The sequence below is a fragment of the Larus michahellis genome, chromosome 1 (genome assembly GCF_964199755.1).
Source record: "Larus michahellis chromosome 1, bLarMic1.1, whole genome shotgun sequence".
NCBI lineage: Eukaryota > Metazoa > Chordata > Aves > Charadriiformes > Laridae > Larus > Larus michahellis.
Genome location: NC_133896.1, coordinates 113,300,478 through 113,317,403, shown reverse-complemented (window position 1 = coordinate 113,317,403; position 16,926 = coordinate 113,300,478). Strand labels below are relative to the sequence as shown.

The 16,926-nt window shown below is 36.1% G+C and overlaps 1 protein-coding gene across 1 annotated transcript in view; it reads right to left on the bottom strand.

The window, feature by feature from the left end:
* The window catches only part of LOC141748086 (multidrug resistance-associated protein 1-like), a 38,642-nt gene that overhangs the window by 2,883 nt on the left and 18,833 nt on the right, over positions 1 to 16,926 (bottom strand). The window contains exons 14-28 of the mRNA XM_074599561.1: positions 16,474 to 16,600; positions 15,096 to 15,272; positions 14,409 to 14,576; positions 13,166 to 13,352; positions 11,440 to 11,509; positions 10,425 to 10,485; positions 8,995 to 9,214; positions 8,345 to 8,499; positions 7,115 to 7,270; positions 5,905 to 6,104; positions 4,969 to 5,095; positions 3,461 to 3,562; positions 2,388 to 2,531; positions 1,565 to 1,723; positions 563 to 729 (exon numbers count right to left, since the gene is read on the bottom strand). Of these exons, the coding sequence (XP_074455662.1) occupies positions 563 to 729; positions 1,565 to 1,723; positions 2,388 to 2,531; positions 3,461 to 3,562; positions 4,969 to 5,095; positions 5,905 to 6,104; positions 7,115 to 7,270; positions 8,345 to 8,499; positions 8,995 to 9,214; positions 10,425 to 10,485; positions 11,440 to 11,509; positions 13,166 to 13,352; positions 14,409 to 14,576; positions 15,096 to 15,272; positions 16,474 to 16,600 (2,220 nt within the window). The remainder of the gene's footprint in view (positions 1 to 562; positions 730 to 1,564; positions 1,724 to 2,387; positions 2,532 to 3,460; positions 3,563 to 4,968; positions 5,096 to 5,904; positions 6,105 to 7,114; positions 7,271 to 8,344; positions 8,500 to 8,994; positions 9,215 to 10,424; positions 10,486 to 11,439; positions 11,510 to 13,165; positions 13,353 to 14,408; positions 14,577 to 15,095; positions 15,273 to 16,473; positions 16,601 to 16,926) is intronic.

The following is a 16,926-nucleotide window of genomic DNA, read 5'->3' as shown; positions in this document are numbered from 1 at the left end:
TACAAGGAAAAAATTAGTATCTTTGCCTAAGCAGATAAAGCAAAGAATAAGCTCTCTGCAGTTTTTCCGTCTTTCCAGGTTTGGAGGGGATTTTTTTGTTTGGTTTTACTTTGTTGCTTTGGTGGGGTTTTTTTATTTGTTTTGTGGTTTTTGTTTGTTTGTTTTGGGGGGGTTGGCTTGGGTTTTTTTGTTTTTCTTTTGTTCTGTTTTGCTGTTGTTTTTTTTAATTTCAATAAATGAGCACTTTTCTATCCAAATCTAATTAGGTGGTGCATGAGTTGCCTGTCCCCCCGGGCCCCCCTTTACACCTACTGATACACTTGAGCTGAAAATAGTCTACTTCCTTGGCTTCCCATACAGCACAGGCCATAGGACTTTATACAGTTGTGACACTTTATACAGTACACCCCAATGAAACTCGTACTACCAGAATAATTCTACTTAGAATGATGGGAGAAGCGTCATTTTTATACTGATACTTTCTGAAGTAAATTCTCTGGAAAGAATGCATAGTTTTACAGTACCAGAAAATAACTGCAATAGCATGTTCTTGTTTATATACCTGAGATTTTCACCACCTTCTGAAATCTCATGAAGGAGCTTCTTTGGGAGTGACTGGACAAAATCCTTTAAGTCACACAGTTCCAGTACTTCCCACAGTTCAAGATCAGTGTGTTTTCCAAGTGGATCCAAATTTGACTGCAGTGTCCCAGAAAACAAGATGGGGTCCTAAATAACAGCAGAATGTGAGTGCGCAGTTCCAACACAAACCTAAAAGTCTGCCATAAATCCTTACATTAACATAGGGAACTGGGACAGACAATTTTGAAAATAAAGTTTGCAAGGGAAATTGTGACATTTGGAAGCTGGTGGATGAAAAGACAAAAATCATGTGGGATGCGTGTGCTCAGTTCTTCATTAAGGTGAAATGTAAAGAGCAAAAGATTTCGTATGCATTCTCAGTGTTACGGGTTCTGTGACTGACTAAAGACCTGCCCAGCACCTGGCAACCGCAACAATGTATGAATTATTACTGTTTGTGAAGCACTGGATACTATGTTCATGAGCACACTTTAAGAAAAATTAGAAGGCTATGATTGTAAGTCAAATATTCTTCCTTTCCTACAGGAAAGGTGACACATTCAGCAATAACAACAAAAGCAATTATTGCATAAATGAGCATCATGAGCTTCTGTGCACTGAATACGTCAGGGAATGTCTGGAAAAGTACACGTAGACTAGTACATGCCAGGATGCATATGGGTCACATCCAGCACTTATGATTGTAGAAACAAGCGTTCAGTAGTTAAGTCTAACCACTTTTTTTGTATGCACACAAAAGCTTTTTTCTTAAAAAGGCAAATTTAAGAAGTCAGTTCTTGACAACATATGAATACCTGCACAGGTTTATAAACAGAACTGATTCTATTGGAGCTTTATGCCTCTGTCTGTCTCTTGGAAGCCTATGGACTTCAGGGCTTAATTTCTCAAAAAGAAAAAAAAAAAGGAGTGTCTTGTATTAGTCAAAAAAACCCTAAATAATTATCTCTAAAACACGTCTCACCTGTGGAATAATGTTAAGATTTCCACGTAGGTCATGGAGTCCAATAGTTGATATATCAATTCCATCAATAATTATTTTGCCTTCAGAACCCTCTAGAACTCTAAACAAGCAATTCGTGAGTGTTGATTTACCAGCTCCTGTTCTTCCAACAATTCCAACCTGAAACAGAAAGTTTTCTGGTAAAGACTATAACTTTCCATGCTGCACATTCTATATGAAAAATGATTAGTGAATTCAGTTTCAGCTTTCAGTTCAAAACTTCAGTTTCTTTCACCCACATGCAATCCTATAGGTGGATAAAACTTTAAAGCTCACTTTTGGAACACGTGACTCACAATCACAGCTCCCCCTCAGAAGCTGTAAAAGCCTATGCCTGATTGAGTGGGAATCCTTTCTGTTACCCCTCCGTTTTGTCTAGCACTCCTCAGTTCAAACCAATGACTCTAAACTGGGTCTTGCTTGGTGTTTCTTGATCCCAAACCAAAGTTGATTAGCACTAATCTGGCAGCTGATTTTTCTACATATATATTCAGCACAGTGGACAAGAGGTTTAATTTCAAATTTGGATCTTCCTTAAAACTGCCGAATTCATAAAACATTATTTCAGTTTCTTACAGGGATAAGAATTTCTACGAAGTAGGATAAAATACTTTTCCTTTTCCCATTTGTCTTTTCTTTAATGTCTTACCCACTCAACATCTTCCCTGTATGATATCATCTTGCTGTATCTAATATTGGAGACTCCTCATATGAAATCTTTTTGAAGTAGAAAGTTGGGAAACATAATTTTATACCTCTGATTCATTCTTATTATATACATTACCTTCTCTTTACTCTGTGTCTGAAAAGAGACATCATTCAGGGCTAAACCAAGATCCTTCCTGTACTGAGCCTTGTAGTTAACAAACTCTATTATTCCTCTATCAGGCCACCCCACTGGTGGTCTTTTTGACATTATCCATGGTTTCTGGAATTAAAACCATTGGTATTTCAGCATATAACAGTAAAAATATTACAAGTTAATACAAACATTAGGAAAATTATATTTATCTCTTCAAAAATCCCAGCAGGTTTAGGATAATTCCAATGCAACATAAGGGAAGAGCATACTTTCATGAACGCTGGGCAGAAACATTCTAGCTGGGTTTGTTAGGGGTTTTGGTTTTAGGTTGTGGGGTTTTTTTAACATCTTATACACCCATTTAAAAAAGTGCACTCAGTTTAACTGGGTAGTTGCTAATAGTCTGGTAACTGTTCCATCAATTGGCAGGAACCGAATTTAATCTGATGCCTAATTTCCCACATATTTAAAATGCATATTTTATGAGAAACATTTTGTTTTGTGGAGTAGGAGAGAACAGAAAGATGTGAACACAGGTTAAGAAACATAAACGTCAGGGAAGGGTAAAAGAGAATGAAGAAGTATGAATGTTTCCGAGACAGACCAAGGCTCTTATGCCTGGACATGGGCACTACTTTCAGAAAAGCACAATAATCAAGGTAAATTGGTTTGAAACAAATGCCTCTCCAGACATGAGGTGAGCAACAGTTGGTGGTCTGACAGGCCTCTCTTGCCCTCTTAAAATGCTCCTCTTGGTAGCACATAGCATAGAGAGTTCACCTGAGCTGTAGCTGCATTAGTCTTACTACAAAATCTATTGCTTAGAAGGATGCCAAGAAAATTACTGGTCAAAATAGGAATAAAACTGCTATGACTATAACTGTAATGAAGATGCTACACATTATTCTCAATGTGGAAAAAAAAAGTATTTAATAACAAATTATAACATACTATTACCACTCACCAATATTGAAGTTAATTTAAGTTAGTCATTTTCTATGCACATAAATTAAATATTCAGGAAGAATGCTCACCATTTCAAGAAGAATGCTTACCTCTTTATCCATTTTTGCGTATTCACAAACTCTTTCAATTGAAACTGCATTTGTCTCGATTTCACACGCTTTACGCACCCAAAAATTTAGACTCTGAATTATCTGAGGAAATAGTAGCATCATAGAATGTAAAAAACTGACTCTACTAGCATACAGCATACTGATTTCAAAACTTACCCTGAATTTAATCATCTCATAAGCTGGATGCTTAATCACTGAAGCCAAAAAGTGGACAGAAAATGATGGCACGCTGAATTAACTGTCACTTAGAAAATGACTGATCTCAGCATTACTCTGAGCACTTCTTGTCTGCTTTCAGACTGCCCAGTGGGTATTGTGATTTTCACTAACTTAACAGCTACAGAAAACTGAAACTACTTCAAGATCAAGAGAAAGTACACAGTAATTGTATGACATGTTGAAAGGAAAAACATATGCTTCATATTGTGGACACATTATTACACTATTCCCTATGTAAAGTAAGCTAGCAATATAGAACAAAGAATTTGTAAAGGAGATATGTGTTTGATCTACCACGTCTGCCAAATTCGTCATCTTCAAGCACTGGGAATGCTTCTGCAGACAGAATTGGTACCACTTCCATACTTCCATGGTACCAATTCTGTGGTGAAACATTCCCACTTCCATAGGAAAAAAGCGAGCCAAAAGAATTCTTAGAATCAACCGTTTTGAGATGCTGTATGTAACTAAATAAAGAATGGTGTCAATTTGACACCAGATGAAGGTGAAAAACCGTTGAGTACTTGTGACTGTACCACCAAGTATATGATGATATAAGAGGAGATTGTTCTGTCTCTGAATAATAGAAAATGGAACTCTTGTGAGTTGGGGGTGGTGTGGATATACCATGACAGGTAATTGTCTATACATTTTTTTGTATTTCTACTCATTAGTATTTGTCAGCTGTGTTTCCGAAGCACTTAGCACAGTGAGAATCTGGACACCACTAGTCTCCTAAACATCACAAAACTAAAGGAACTTGGGTGCTTGGTGTGTACATAATACTTAAGATTTATTTTAACCAGCAACTTATCAATACAGTTTACCTTACTTCAAGACACATTTCAAATGAGATTCTTACATACCACTTTTACAAGGATAATGTCAAAGTAAATGTAAAAGTAAATAAACTTTTAAGTAACATTCAGTAAGTGAACAAGAACAAGAAATCAAATATGAAGTATAGTTGTACACGACTAGGCTTCTTACTTGGTTTAACAAAACACTTACAAATAAATCACACCTCGTTTCATTAACTTGATTTTTAAATATGTTTTAATAATTATTATTTCTCCTAATTTCAGAAATGGAAAATTAATGTGACATTTCCCAGTTTTAATGGAATTCAAAGGAAAACTCTGTTCTGCCCATGGGATTTAGTTTCCTTGATGCCACCTTGTATATTCACCTACTCAACTTCATTGTATGTATTCTTCCCTTTTCATAGGCAATGTGGTAGCAGAAAAAAAAAGTATACTATTACTTACATTTAGAGCATAGGATATCGATAAACCCACTGTAGAAGAACTCACTGTATTTCCAGCCAGTACTACAAACAGTGCAGCAAAGAACACCATTAAATTTCCCAGAAATTCAAGCCTGACAGACAGCCACCTTTAGTAAATCAGGGCAAAGAAAGAAGTTAATTACATAAAATGTTTTTCATAGTATAGTGAACATATTGCTAATATAATGACTCTTTGAGATTGTTATAGTAGCAATTTACCCATTTTAAAAAAGAGATAAGTAGTATCATTCCCCGTTTACAGAGGGACTGGGAAGGGAATATGACATATCTAGAACTGTCAGCACTGCTAAAAAAAAAATGCAGGTCTTTCAGCTCCTGGCTAGTGCTCCCTTCACTCATACTGCCTTCCTACTCTTCCAATCTGGAAAAGATTCAGGTATATGACTGAAAACCAGAATTGAAAATCTTCTTGGTTATCTCTGCATGTAACTGAACTGAATCGTAAAGGAAGGAGAAGAAATGGATTTATTTCCTTAAACTCAAGTTTCTACTCTCAAGACCTACCTGGTTCCTCTGGGCACAGACACCAGGTTGCTTCCACATGAACTACTGAAATCGAAATGTGATTTGTCCATAAGCTTGTAAGAAGAACTGTTAGTTGAAATGTAGTACAGTCCCCACTCATGACCTATTGGTAAACCGTTTTTTTTTTTTTTTCCAATATTCCTGTCCTAGGCAGCACATGCATATTTTCTATAAACCTGCCAGTTTCTGGTACATAAAGAAGAAATCATCCTAGTGCTTGGACATAATCTACGCATTCATTACAAAGAGTGGTGGGCAAATTGCTTTTGTCCTTCTGTTTCTCAATGGGTTTGCGCTGACTAAAGGTAAACAGTTGTGGAATTCTACAGAAGGCAGTCTTAGTCACAGATGCAGAACTGCTCTAAAGTACCTGTTTGAGATGACGTTGTTGTAGAAGTAAACCAAGTTCTCATACACAACATCATTATTTTTTCTAATGAATCTCTCTTGGTGGCCAAATGCTCGAATTGTTGATCGCCCTACAAGAGTCTCACTGAAGTGGGAGATCACAGGAGAATGCGATGCTCCTGCAAGCCGTCGAATTTGTCGTGAACTCGCTATGTAGTATCGCTAATAAAACAGTACAGACAAAACGGACATTTTAAGTTGCTACAGGTTTTTTTTATATTGTTTAAAATATCTGCCATATTTATTTCCAGTTATCTGTTAAGTAATCCCTGTATATTTTGAATACGAAAAAGTTGGAAGTGTTTACACAGGAAAAAAACCACTCACAAACAGTACAGAAAAAAAGAATCTGTCTCTGGGGACGCACCAACATTGTAATGATGACATAACTGCAATACATAAATTACTGGCAAGGTTAAAATAGGATAAGATTATTTCCAAATTCTACAGAAAATGTGCTATACCACAATTAAAACTTCTATGTAAACTTTCAAATTAGAGCGTCCTGCTGCTTTCTCAGGTGAAAGTCAGCCTTTATTTCTTCAATGTAATGATGTCTGTATTTAAATTCCTTAGCAGAGACTGAAGCCAGACACTCTCTTCCTTCCTTGATATTCTTATTTTAAGAATCTTTGAAGGTCTTTAATCACTTTGAGCATCAAGAAACACGAATGCAGCCATTAGTCTTTCTGAAACGTTACTTTTTGTGTTCTCAGTAGCATGACTGACACTCTAGACAAAAAATAGCACAGGTAGTTCAGGCGTCATTCTATGTCATGTCTGCTGTTTCAGGGTTACCCTTCAACTTTTAACTTTCACTATAATATACACCCCATTTTTTCAGATAACTTCATCAAATTTCTTGGTGGGATCTATATCAACATTGTATCTTCCTAAGAAAAAGGAAAATCTAAAGAGAAAAATATAAGTTAAAAGTTCCCATGCATTACAGGATATGTTCAAGAAGTGTTCTAATTTCCTTTCAAGAAACCTGAAGATTTTTTTCTGAAAGCAATTTCAGATGTGTTCTGTATATATATATTTATATGTATGTTGGCGGGGGTGGGGGAGAGCGTTCACAATAAGGAATAATTTAAGCCTGTATCCTTGATTGTTTTGGACATTTCATCCACATACATCTAGAAACCCTTATACAAGCTTAATGCACTTACTTGGATAGTAAAATAAAAGTATCCCAAGGGAATAACTACCACTATGAACAGTGGTGAGGCAGATGCAATAACTAGAATGGTTCCAATAACATCTAGTGTACAATTTAGCCATGTTCGTAAGTAGTAATGGAAACGTACGTCCACTATAAATAAGTCCTGTAACAATGCACAGAATAATCGAGATTTTGTGAGTAAATTACACTAAAAACTTCAAGAAAGCATCCTTTAAAAATAGAATCAAACTAAAATACCTTCAATAAAAATTAGTAGGATCCACCCTGATTATATCCTAATGAAATGCATTCTTATATCATTATTATTTGTCTAAATGTGCAATAGACATAATAGCTTTCAGACTAGTCATGGTATGTCAGAGAACAGGCTCTTGATATTTTGCTACTCAATACTATTTAGCCTATGTAAAGCATATCAGACTGAAAAGGAGGCTAGGAATTCAAATCCTACCTCTTGTATACTCCTGTTAATAATTCTAGAAGTGTACTGAAATATTCCTAATCCCTTACTGCACATGGTAAAGCTTTTTCAAACCCAGTTTATAACATATTGCTACCAAAGACTAGGGGCTTGAGTGAAACCTAAATCAACTGATCTTTTAGTGTATTACATAAACGCTCTTCTAGAGAACACAGCCATCAACAGTCACTGTATTTGAAGTAATCAGTAATGCATTGCAACGATCTAGTTACAATGAGAGTGGAAATACTAAATTCATAGCAAATAACACTTGTATGTGTATTAGGAGGTTCCAATTAAAGCCAGAACAGTACAAAAATAGAAAATAACATTCCCTTTATGTCTATATTCTTCTGAGAATGTGAATTTAATGTATTAATTGATTTCAACAATAACATTTGATTCTGATATGCAATATACCATCTAAGAAAAATGTTTGTTTTTTTTTTTAAAAACAGATCAGGTTTAGGTCTGGTAAACTTACACTGCAGGAATGGTCTTTGAGGAATGGCCTCCTAATTATCTTGATAGGTTCTATACAGCTTCTACTAATAACATATTTTGATGATTTTGTCAGAAAATAGCTTGAGACAGTTCTTTAAGTTTTTATGCACTGAAACAGCTTTATATTGCTAGATATTGTATTCACTTGCTTTGATATCTTTAACTTTTCAACAATACTAAATGCAATTAAATCTGTAGTCACTCAAGCTTCATTTTCATAAAATAGAAAAAATGCATGAGTTTTCCCTTTACCTTTGTGAATCTATTGATGATCTGACCAACTGGATTAGTTTCAAAATGCTGAAGAGGAAGGTGCAATACGTTGTCTAACAGCTGATGATGCAATGCCCGAGAAGCAGACAGGGATCCCTTGGTGAGCACACAAGCACCACAGCAAACGAGAAGACCTTGTGAATGGATAAATTAAAAGACAGTATGAATGGCTGGGGAGAAAAAGGAGCTGGAGCTTGTTTCTGTTACTGTTTTCTACCACAGTGAGCAATCCAACAGTCGCACTTCATATCTTAGTTTTGCAAATGTACGTATTTGTATTTTGTTGATATATCTCACTAGTTCATAAGCATGTTTTTCCTGCAATTAAGTCTCTTATGCTAGCATGCCACTACACATCAACAGTGGTTTCCTTCCTCACTGAGATGCCAACATAACTTCATTAGGTTACACTTGGATGTCCCAAGAATTCACAGAAGTATCATAAAATTAAACAGCGTTTTCTTCTACACATCTGTATATCTCTTCTCCTCTTCCCAGGTTAAACCATTACACTGTATTGCATACAATTCTGTTTATGAAACAACCAGCATTATTTCTTTACTGAAACACATTCAGGCAGATTAGACTTGGCAAATGGTGAGAAAACAGTCATAAATGCTCATCCTTGCCTTGTATAAGTCCCATAAGTCCATAGATATGAAGTTTATAGTTTTGTGATTGTTTCCATTCTGAGAAATCAGGAACTTTTGCTGTTTCTGTGGTCCAGGTGCTAAGCCACAAATTTTGTCCAATGGCTAGTGCATTTTGTCCTAGATAAGTAGCTATGGTTAGCCACATCCATCGCCACTTGAAGGCTTGGAGGTATTTCAAAACAACTGACATTTTCATCTAAATATATATTAAAAAAAAAGAATACATAAAAAAAGGAGTTACTCTGAAAATCATTATAATTGTTGAAGGCAAATACACATTATATAATGGGAATTGGATACATTAAATTCAGAATAAATCTAAGTAATTTCTTAATTATATCCGATAACTTAGGTATATAAAATCACACCATAAAACGGTTTCGTCTCTCACTACACTCTGCTCTTTAATGATACATATCATAGGCAACTGTGCTTGTGACACTTTCCAGTGTCAGATTTTTAAAATCTTATATATGTAGATTATACAAAACAAACAAAAAACAAACCAAAACCCCAAACAAACAAACAAACAGAAGTGCTATTTCTGGGAAGTTTGTATGAAGCAAATCTTACTCTAATCATCACTGGAGCAAGAAAGTTTAGAACTGTCATTCCGGGCTACTAGAACCAAGCAAATTATTGTCAGCAGGAGAAAGTTCTTATTCTTGGTGTACATGAGAACCGATGGGGCTAAACTCAGCTAGGTCGCTTGAAAGGAAGAACTGGTAGAAGCAGAATAGTGACAGATTCTTGGATTTCATTACAGGGTCTGGAGTGAAATAAACTCTAGTTGGCCCAAACTTTTCTGTCTCTTCTGCAAACTCATTTTTTTCAAGCGCCTATTTTTACCATCTTGCTAGAAACTCATACCTTCTTTCCCTCTTCACCCCCCACGCCTTTTTATTATAATTCAACTATAGCTTCCCAGGAAGTTTTGACATTATCCATACCCTGTTTCTTGTTCTTTTCCCTCTTCCTAACAACTGGCAGAATTTTTTAATGGAGACTGCAGAAAGTGTGCTTTTCACATAAAACAATACTGCAGCAGTATTACTATGCAAAGTTTCTAGTCTCTGCTCCAGGACACAGGTATTTACACTTCCTGAAGTTAAGACAAACAGAATGTTTTTCTAATAGAGGAAAAAGCTTTTTTAATCTTCTTCTTTCTGAACTACGCAGAACAGGCTGGACCTAGGTGTAATATTAAAATACAGCCAGTAACACATCATCAAAATAGCAAATCTCAGACTGCACACTGAAAATTCGGTAAAAACCTGTAAGATTTATTTTTGATTCAGTAATGAGATGTCAGGCAACCTTAACAATAAACAGAAAACTGCAACTGCAAAATAATACATTTTTATAAAAACAAACGTCAAAGCCTTTTCTATTAGTGATATACTTACGCCACCAGTGGCAACTTTTTCTTTTTTGTTAGTGAGTAGTTTCGATTGATCAAAGGAAGAACTGCAAATAAGAAACACTTTCAAATCCTCTTGTGAATCGTCATACAAAGAATATATCCATTATTCCCAAGCAAAAATGGACACTATAAAATCTTGTACATTTTTCCCATGGAGACACAAACTGTCTTCAGCTGTTCTGTTTTTGTTCTTAGAATAAAATTACAGTCAGAAGACAACTCTAGGTATGTCCTTTTCATTTCTTGCATGAATATGTGTAGGTAAAACTGAACTTGCCTTGCATAGGCTTCAGCTAGCGATGTAAGACTGCCCTTTCCTGAGGCATATAAACGTGGTGCAACTTGGGTCTCAGCCCTTGTCTGGGCCCAGGATAAGGGCTTACTATTTGACACATCCAATTCTACTAATTCTTGAACAGGGTGGTTAATTTAACTGTCCTGCATTGTCTGAACTTGCTAGGTTGAGTGTATTCTACAGCATCTTTATGGTATCTTCCACAACTGCAAATATACCACTACGGTGCTTTACAAATTGATCTAGGAGGTCATTCAACTTTTTGAAAGCCCAGAAGTTTTCTTAAAGGTGGAAAAAGACAAACCAATGTTACACGGGAAAAACAAAGAGCATAAACCAGTTGTTAATACACTAAAAAGTCAAATTGCTGCCAGGGAATTGTGGGTACATCCACATCAGTGACTTCAGTTGCTCTTCTGAAAGTCCCCTTCATTCCTGCTTAGTGTACTTTTGCTCACACAGTGAAGCAGTCCACAAACTGAACCTCTTGAACTTATGCAGCACTTTAACAGGATTTCTTTTGTATAAAGCGAAACCAGAAAATGATCTTCAGATGTATGTTCTCCAGGCAACTGCTAATGGGCATTCAGGCTTAACCCATGTTTACACAGTGAAGGACAGCAGCACAGCCTTCAGCTCTTAGGGTTGTTCTAGCATTGCATCAGTTAAGCAATGGCTATTCTTTTTTTAAAAAAATACTTACTCTTTATGCTTCAGCAGCTCTCTTTGTTGCAGACTCCTGCCCAGCTGGCCCTTTTCTTTTGAAGAACTCACTATAACAGAAAAAAAATGGAAAAATCTTTTCAATATTACACCATGAGTAGACAGGTACAGTACAAGAGTTAGAAATTAAAAATGGCGACAAGATGACGAACGGGGATACTTTAAATTATGAACTCCTTAAGTCGACCTAATCTTGGGACAGCTACTACACAAGACGGACACATTTAAGACCAAATGCTACAACTGTGACAGCAGGTATATCTCCCCTATGAGCCCAGAGTCGCTTTGGAATCGCATTCTTGCTTAGTGAAAGTATTAGTATCCCTGCAAACATTAACATTAGTGTTTATCTCAAAGTATTCTTGCATCATGGCTGGAAAACTGAGCTTGCTGTTCTTTGCATTTTAATGAAAGGATTCAAAACACTTTTCTTTCAGGAATGGATTTTTTTCCTCTTTTTCATATTCGATGTTATTTTTGTGAACAGATCTGTCAAGATAAAGATATGTTTTCTACAACCATCCATCTTGATGAATGTACCTCTGCTGTATAATTTTGTATTGCAACACATTTCATGCTGTTTCTTCTCCTCATCACTTTGGTCCCCCTTCCCTCTCTTTATTACCCTTCATGAATAATAAAGGTCTCCTTACATGGCTACCTCACAGTTTCATCCCAACACAGCTAACTCAAGACTTCTCACTGCTGCCGTTTGCAAATTTGCCGTTCTGTCCTTCCACTCCTCCCTGTCAACCCTAGAAATATTTGAGAGTGCTGGCTCCAGTATAGGGCCTGAATTAATAAGCCCCCCAGACTGCATTGTACTTACTAGAGGCTCAGTTTAGAGTTGCTAAGCTAACTGGAAACTAGCATTATAAACATCTGCAGTCATCTACCTGTTTTAGGACTCTTTTGTGTCATGTGGAGGGGTTCTTTCTCTCAAAATTCAATAACCACAATTAAACTACTCCTGAAGTATATGATGAAAACAGGTCAAACAGACTGCATTGTCAATGTACCTGTTTGTTTCCCACAACTCTATAAAGAGCACACATTGAACAACCCAGGTACAGAAGTAAGTTTGTTCCAAACCATGTGAATGTTTTGTAAGTATGCTTTTTTAAGGTACTATGCAGTATTTTTTTGTTTACGCTGTCTACTTGTTGGCTGGAAGTATTTCATAGGAGTATTAAAAGTTTCTTTTTTTTTTTCCTCCTACAAATGGACCGTATTCTCCTACTAGTTCTGCTGTGCTCCTTGATTACAGCAGTCTAAGGTGATGGAACTAGGAAATATAAAACAAGACATAATCATTGACACTGCAAGATTAATTTGAAATATCCATAATTTTTGGACATTTCAAATGTCCATAATATCACCAATTATTTATTGGGTGATAAATCCTTAGCAGAATCAGGTAACTTTACCAGGTAATTAATACAGTATGTAAAATTAGAAAACAGTTGCATAAAGCACCTTTATCATACATCCATTAGTTGAAAGAGTAAACCATTTAATCTCAAGACATTAAAACCTGAATTTTTTTCAGTTTACAACCTATAATTCTATACCAAAACATAGACAGGAATGCTCTACGTTTTCCAGCAATTATTCTACTCATTCCCAGCAAGGGGAGCAGGAATATTTTGAGAAGCTTGCATGAAAAGAAAAACTACTAAGCAAACACAGTATACTAATTTTCTCACCTTCCATTGGGGTTGCTTCTTCCCTTGTGTGCTCTGCACTGAAGACTTGAATAAACTCAGCAAAATTAGCACTCTTTGAAATGAGTTCTTGGTAGGTCCCCATTTGACTGATTCTGCCCTCGTCCATTACTATTATAAGATCAGTGTGAGGCAGGAGCGTTAGGGTATGGGTCACCAATATTCGAGTCTGAAACACAATGTTTTCCATTTTACCATATATATACAAAGCTTATATTGAAAGTAGACATTATACTATGATAACTGGAATAGTATAATGGAATTTTTCTGTGATTTTGTGCATTTGTCTACTTTATTATTATTATTGTTATTTGTTGCCTACTTTGCCACTTTACTCTTTTAATTGCTGATTGTAATGTCAAACTTTATGTTTATAGCTACTTGCTATTACTTGTACTTACCTGTTTCTTAATATGTATCTTCATGCTCAGGAATGGCTTAGATTAGGTTTTAAAGAGATGAGGTAGATACTACAGCTTTTAATGTACTGCATATAGTTTGATAGTCTCAATATTAAAATCTGCTTACAAGTGTACCATTACTAGAGTTCTTGCTTCTGCCAGATACTTACAACCCATGGGGCAGGTAAGTTAAGAAAAGGGAGAAGGGAGAGAGGGCGAGTGAAAGACATTTACTTCACAGTAAGTAACATATTCATAATAGTAAGTGTTTCATAGCAATGCATGTGTTTTGCAGGCATTGGCCAGTGAGAATAATCTGTACTAATTCATAACACTGAGGGGCGATTTTTTACAAGCTATCTTACCTTCCCACATGAACAGTTTTTAAATGGGAGAATCTATTCCTTCTGATTCCACTTTCCCCTTCCTTTGTTCGACAAAACTACCGGCTGTAAGTTATTTACTGCAGTGAGGCATCAAGAGTGACCATAAGGGCTCGACCCTGCCCTCCATATGCAGACCACAGCACTCCTCAAAAACTGGCAGTAAAGAAGAAATTAGCAAATATTACATGAATTTTTCAGACTCCCAGGTAAGTAAGGCCAGCTCTCAATCTTTTTTTCAGTCTGTGCTATGTATACCCAACAGGCTTTGAATTGGCACAATCAGCTGTGCTTTTTATTTAGCCTCTTTATTCAAAATGATTTTCATCAACGCACTAGGTAATACATAAACTATTGCAGAATGACTGGGACTTTTACTGTGTCTGTTGTACTGTACAAAGCAGTTCATCCCCAAATTGAAAGGAAGCCACCCTACTTTACCTTGCTTTTTAGGAGACCTGAAGGCCCAATTAGCTTCTCAAAAAGGTGTTTCCCAACATGTACATCTACAGCAGACAGGGGGTCATCCAGAAGATACAAGTCAGCATTGCTGTACACAGCTCTAGCAAGACTCACTCTCTGCTTCTGCCCTCCACTTATATTGACACCCTAAGAAAAGAAAGCCAAAATAAGCCACACTGAAATATAAAATACTAAAGACGACCAGGGTATCACACTCAGTCTCATCATTATTTTTTTCAGGTAATCAAAGTAAATTTTATAGTAGAACTGAAAATAGAAAATTGGATTTTCAAGTAATTAGAGCAAAGTTTGAGCTCTGTTGATTAAATTCCCACTCCAAAACGGGCAAATGCAAGGTACTTCAGAAAATTAAAAAATAACTATTATTTACAGTCATACAGACATTTTTACAATATAGAGGAAACCCTTGGAGAACAAGACAGGGCTGACTCAAACCGCTGCATAGAAAAGAGCCATTTTAAAAATGAGTAAGAGTTCGGAGCTTTAACAGAAGTTAAGTTCAAAGTAAGCTAGCTAAGTAGGGAGGTGGACTAGATGTACTTGGCTAAGAACTGATTAGTCGTCAGTGTAAATTACCAAATAGATAATATATAAAACATGAAAGACATAACTTATTGCATCATTTCTGACACCTTGAATTCTCACCCTTTCTCCAATCTCTGTTTGGTCTCCATTCAGTAACTGTTCCAAATCTGGCAGTAAAGCACAAGACTCTAAAACAAGTTCGTAGTATGGCCTATTTAGATTTGCACCAAAGAGAATATTTTCTTGTAAACTGTCATTTTGAATCCAAGCCTGCTGAGAAACGTATGCCACTGAACCCTAAAAAGAATTGGAAACATTTTTTTCACTTGTGCTTTCTGAATATAGAAAAAATAGCATTTAAATTACATTTGAAATTCCAGCTTTACCTCAAAGTAACCAGTAATTACTTCCAAAACTTAAGCATTATTAAACTGTTAAAATTTTGACTAAGTCAGGTAATAAAAACCTGTTGAATATTCCTTTAAAACAGCTTGCCTATAATTATTATAAGAGGACAGACTTTGAATAAGACTGACAGAGCTGGGACATATATTGAGCAGTCTTTTCAGGGAAATACCTCAGTGACAAACAGCCATCCATTGTAAGATTTATATACAGCAAAATGAGTCTGTATGAGGTATAACAAAATACAGCTTGATTGTTTGTATTTTTACATAGTATGCTACAGAATGTGTCAGCCATTAGAAATTAAGGTTACAGGACAGGAATAATATCTAGAAATGCTCTTAGATATTTTCTTACATTAGGCTACATGCCCTGTGAAATCTATTAATTTTACAATAAATTGAAAGTATAGAGACACTGGTTGGGTATATGCCTTCCTTATTAGATTCTACACAGCTGATCATTTTCCTATTAATTACTACTCTCAGATTAAGGACACCTCAACTTCATATTCTTCCCCCATCCCCTAACAGTGACAGGATGCTGTACTAGATTTGTACAAGAGTGGATTCTAGTTCAGCACTTATTTTCAAGGCTGATACACTTTTTCAACATGGCCACATCCACTTGCAACAAGATTAACTGATATTGTGCTTATCCATTGGTATTTATTGTCTCAAGCACTGTAGTCTATCATCAGAGGTTAACTTTCTCCATATCTATAATTTATAAAAAAGTTCCCTAAACTCTGTTCTGTGATGGGGACTTTCATTGCTCTATGTAACTACAAGAAAAGTTAAGCTACAGGGTTTCCTATCACTAGGAGTGCCAGCATCTTTATTCCATGTCTGAATTATATAGATTATAAAAAAATGAAAATAGCTTGGCAATCACTTAGGTTGAAAAATTGTTACACTGTTAACAAAGTGTCACTGTGTTACTTTTCTCTGAAGACTTAAGAAGCTGGAGCTAGCCTTGACAGTATTTCTACATAAATAGCTGAGGAGGAAAAATGGCATTTTCAAAAGCACTTCTGCTAATCTAGGTATTGAGGAGTGGGGCAGGGTAGGAGGACACGGACAGACTATCTTACTCTTCTCTGAACTGTTCCTTCAAGTTTCTCCATTTCTCCAAGAATAGCAGAAAGAAAAGATGACTTTCCAGATCCAACCTGTCCCACAACAGCAACTAAAGAGCCTTCGGGAATGCTGACACTCAAGCTGGAAATATTGAGGAAGACAAATTAGTTATCTTCTTTGTAAATACTCCATGATGTATGGGTTGTGGTCACTGTAAGAAAGAAATGCTCTATTTTACCCTCAGAACGATGAGAAATTAGTACTTAAGTTTGCAATTATTTTGACTATGTACCGTTCAGAAACTTGCAATAATGGCTTTAAGTATAAATTTATTTTTCTGCAAGTTAAGAGGTTGTACTTTCATCTGGTCACAATAAAATCAAATGGGAGATAGTCTAACCAATAGTCAACCAGCGGTGTTATTGTATTCTTCTCAGGCCTGTGGTTCACATTTCATCTTACTCTGA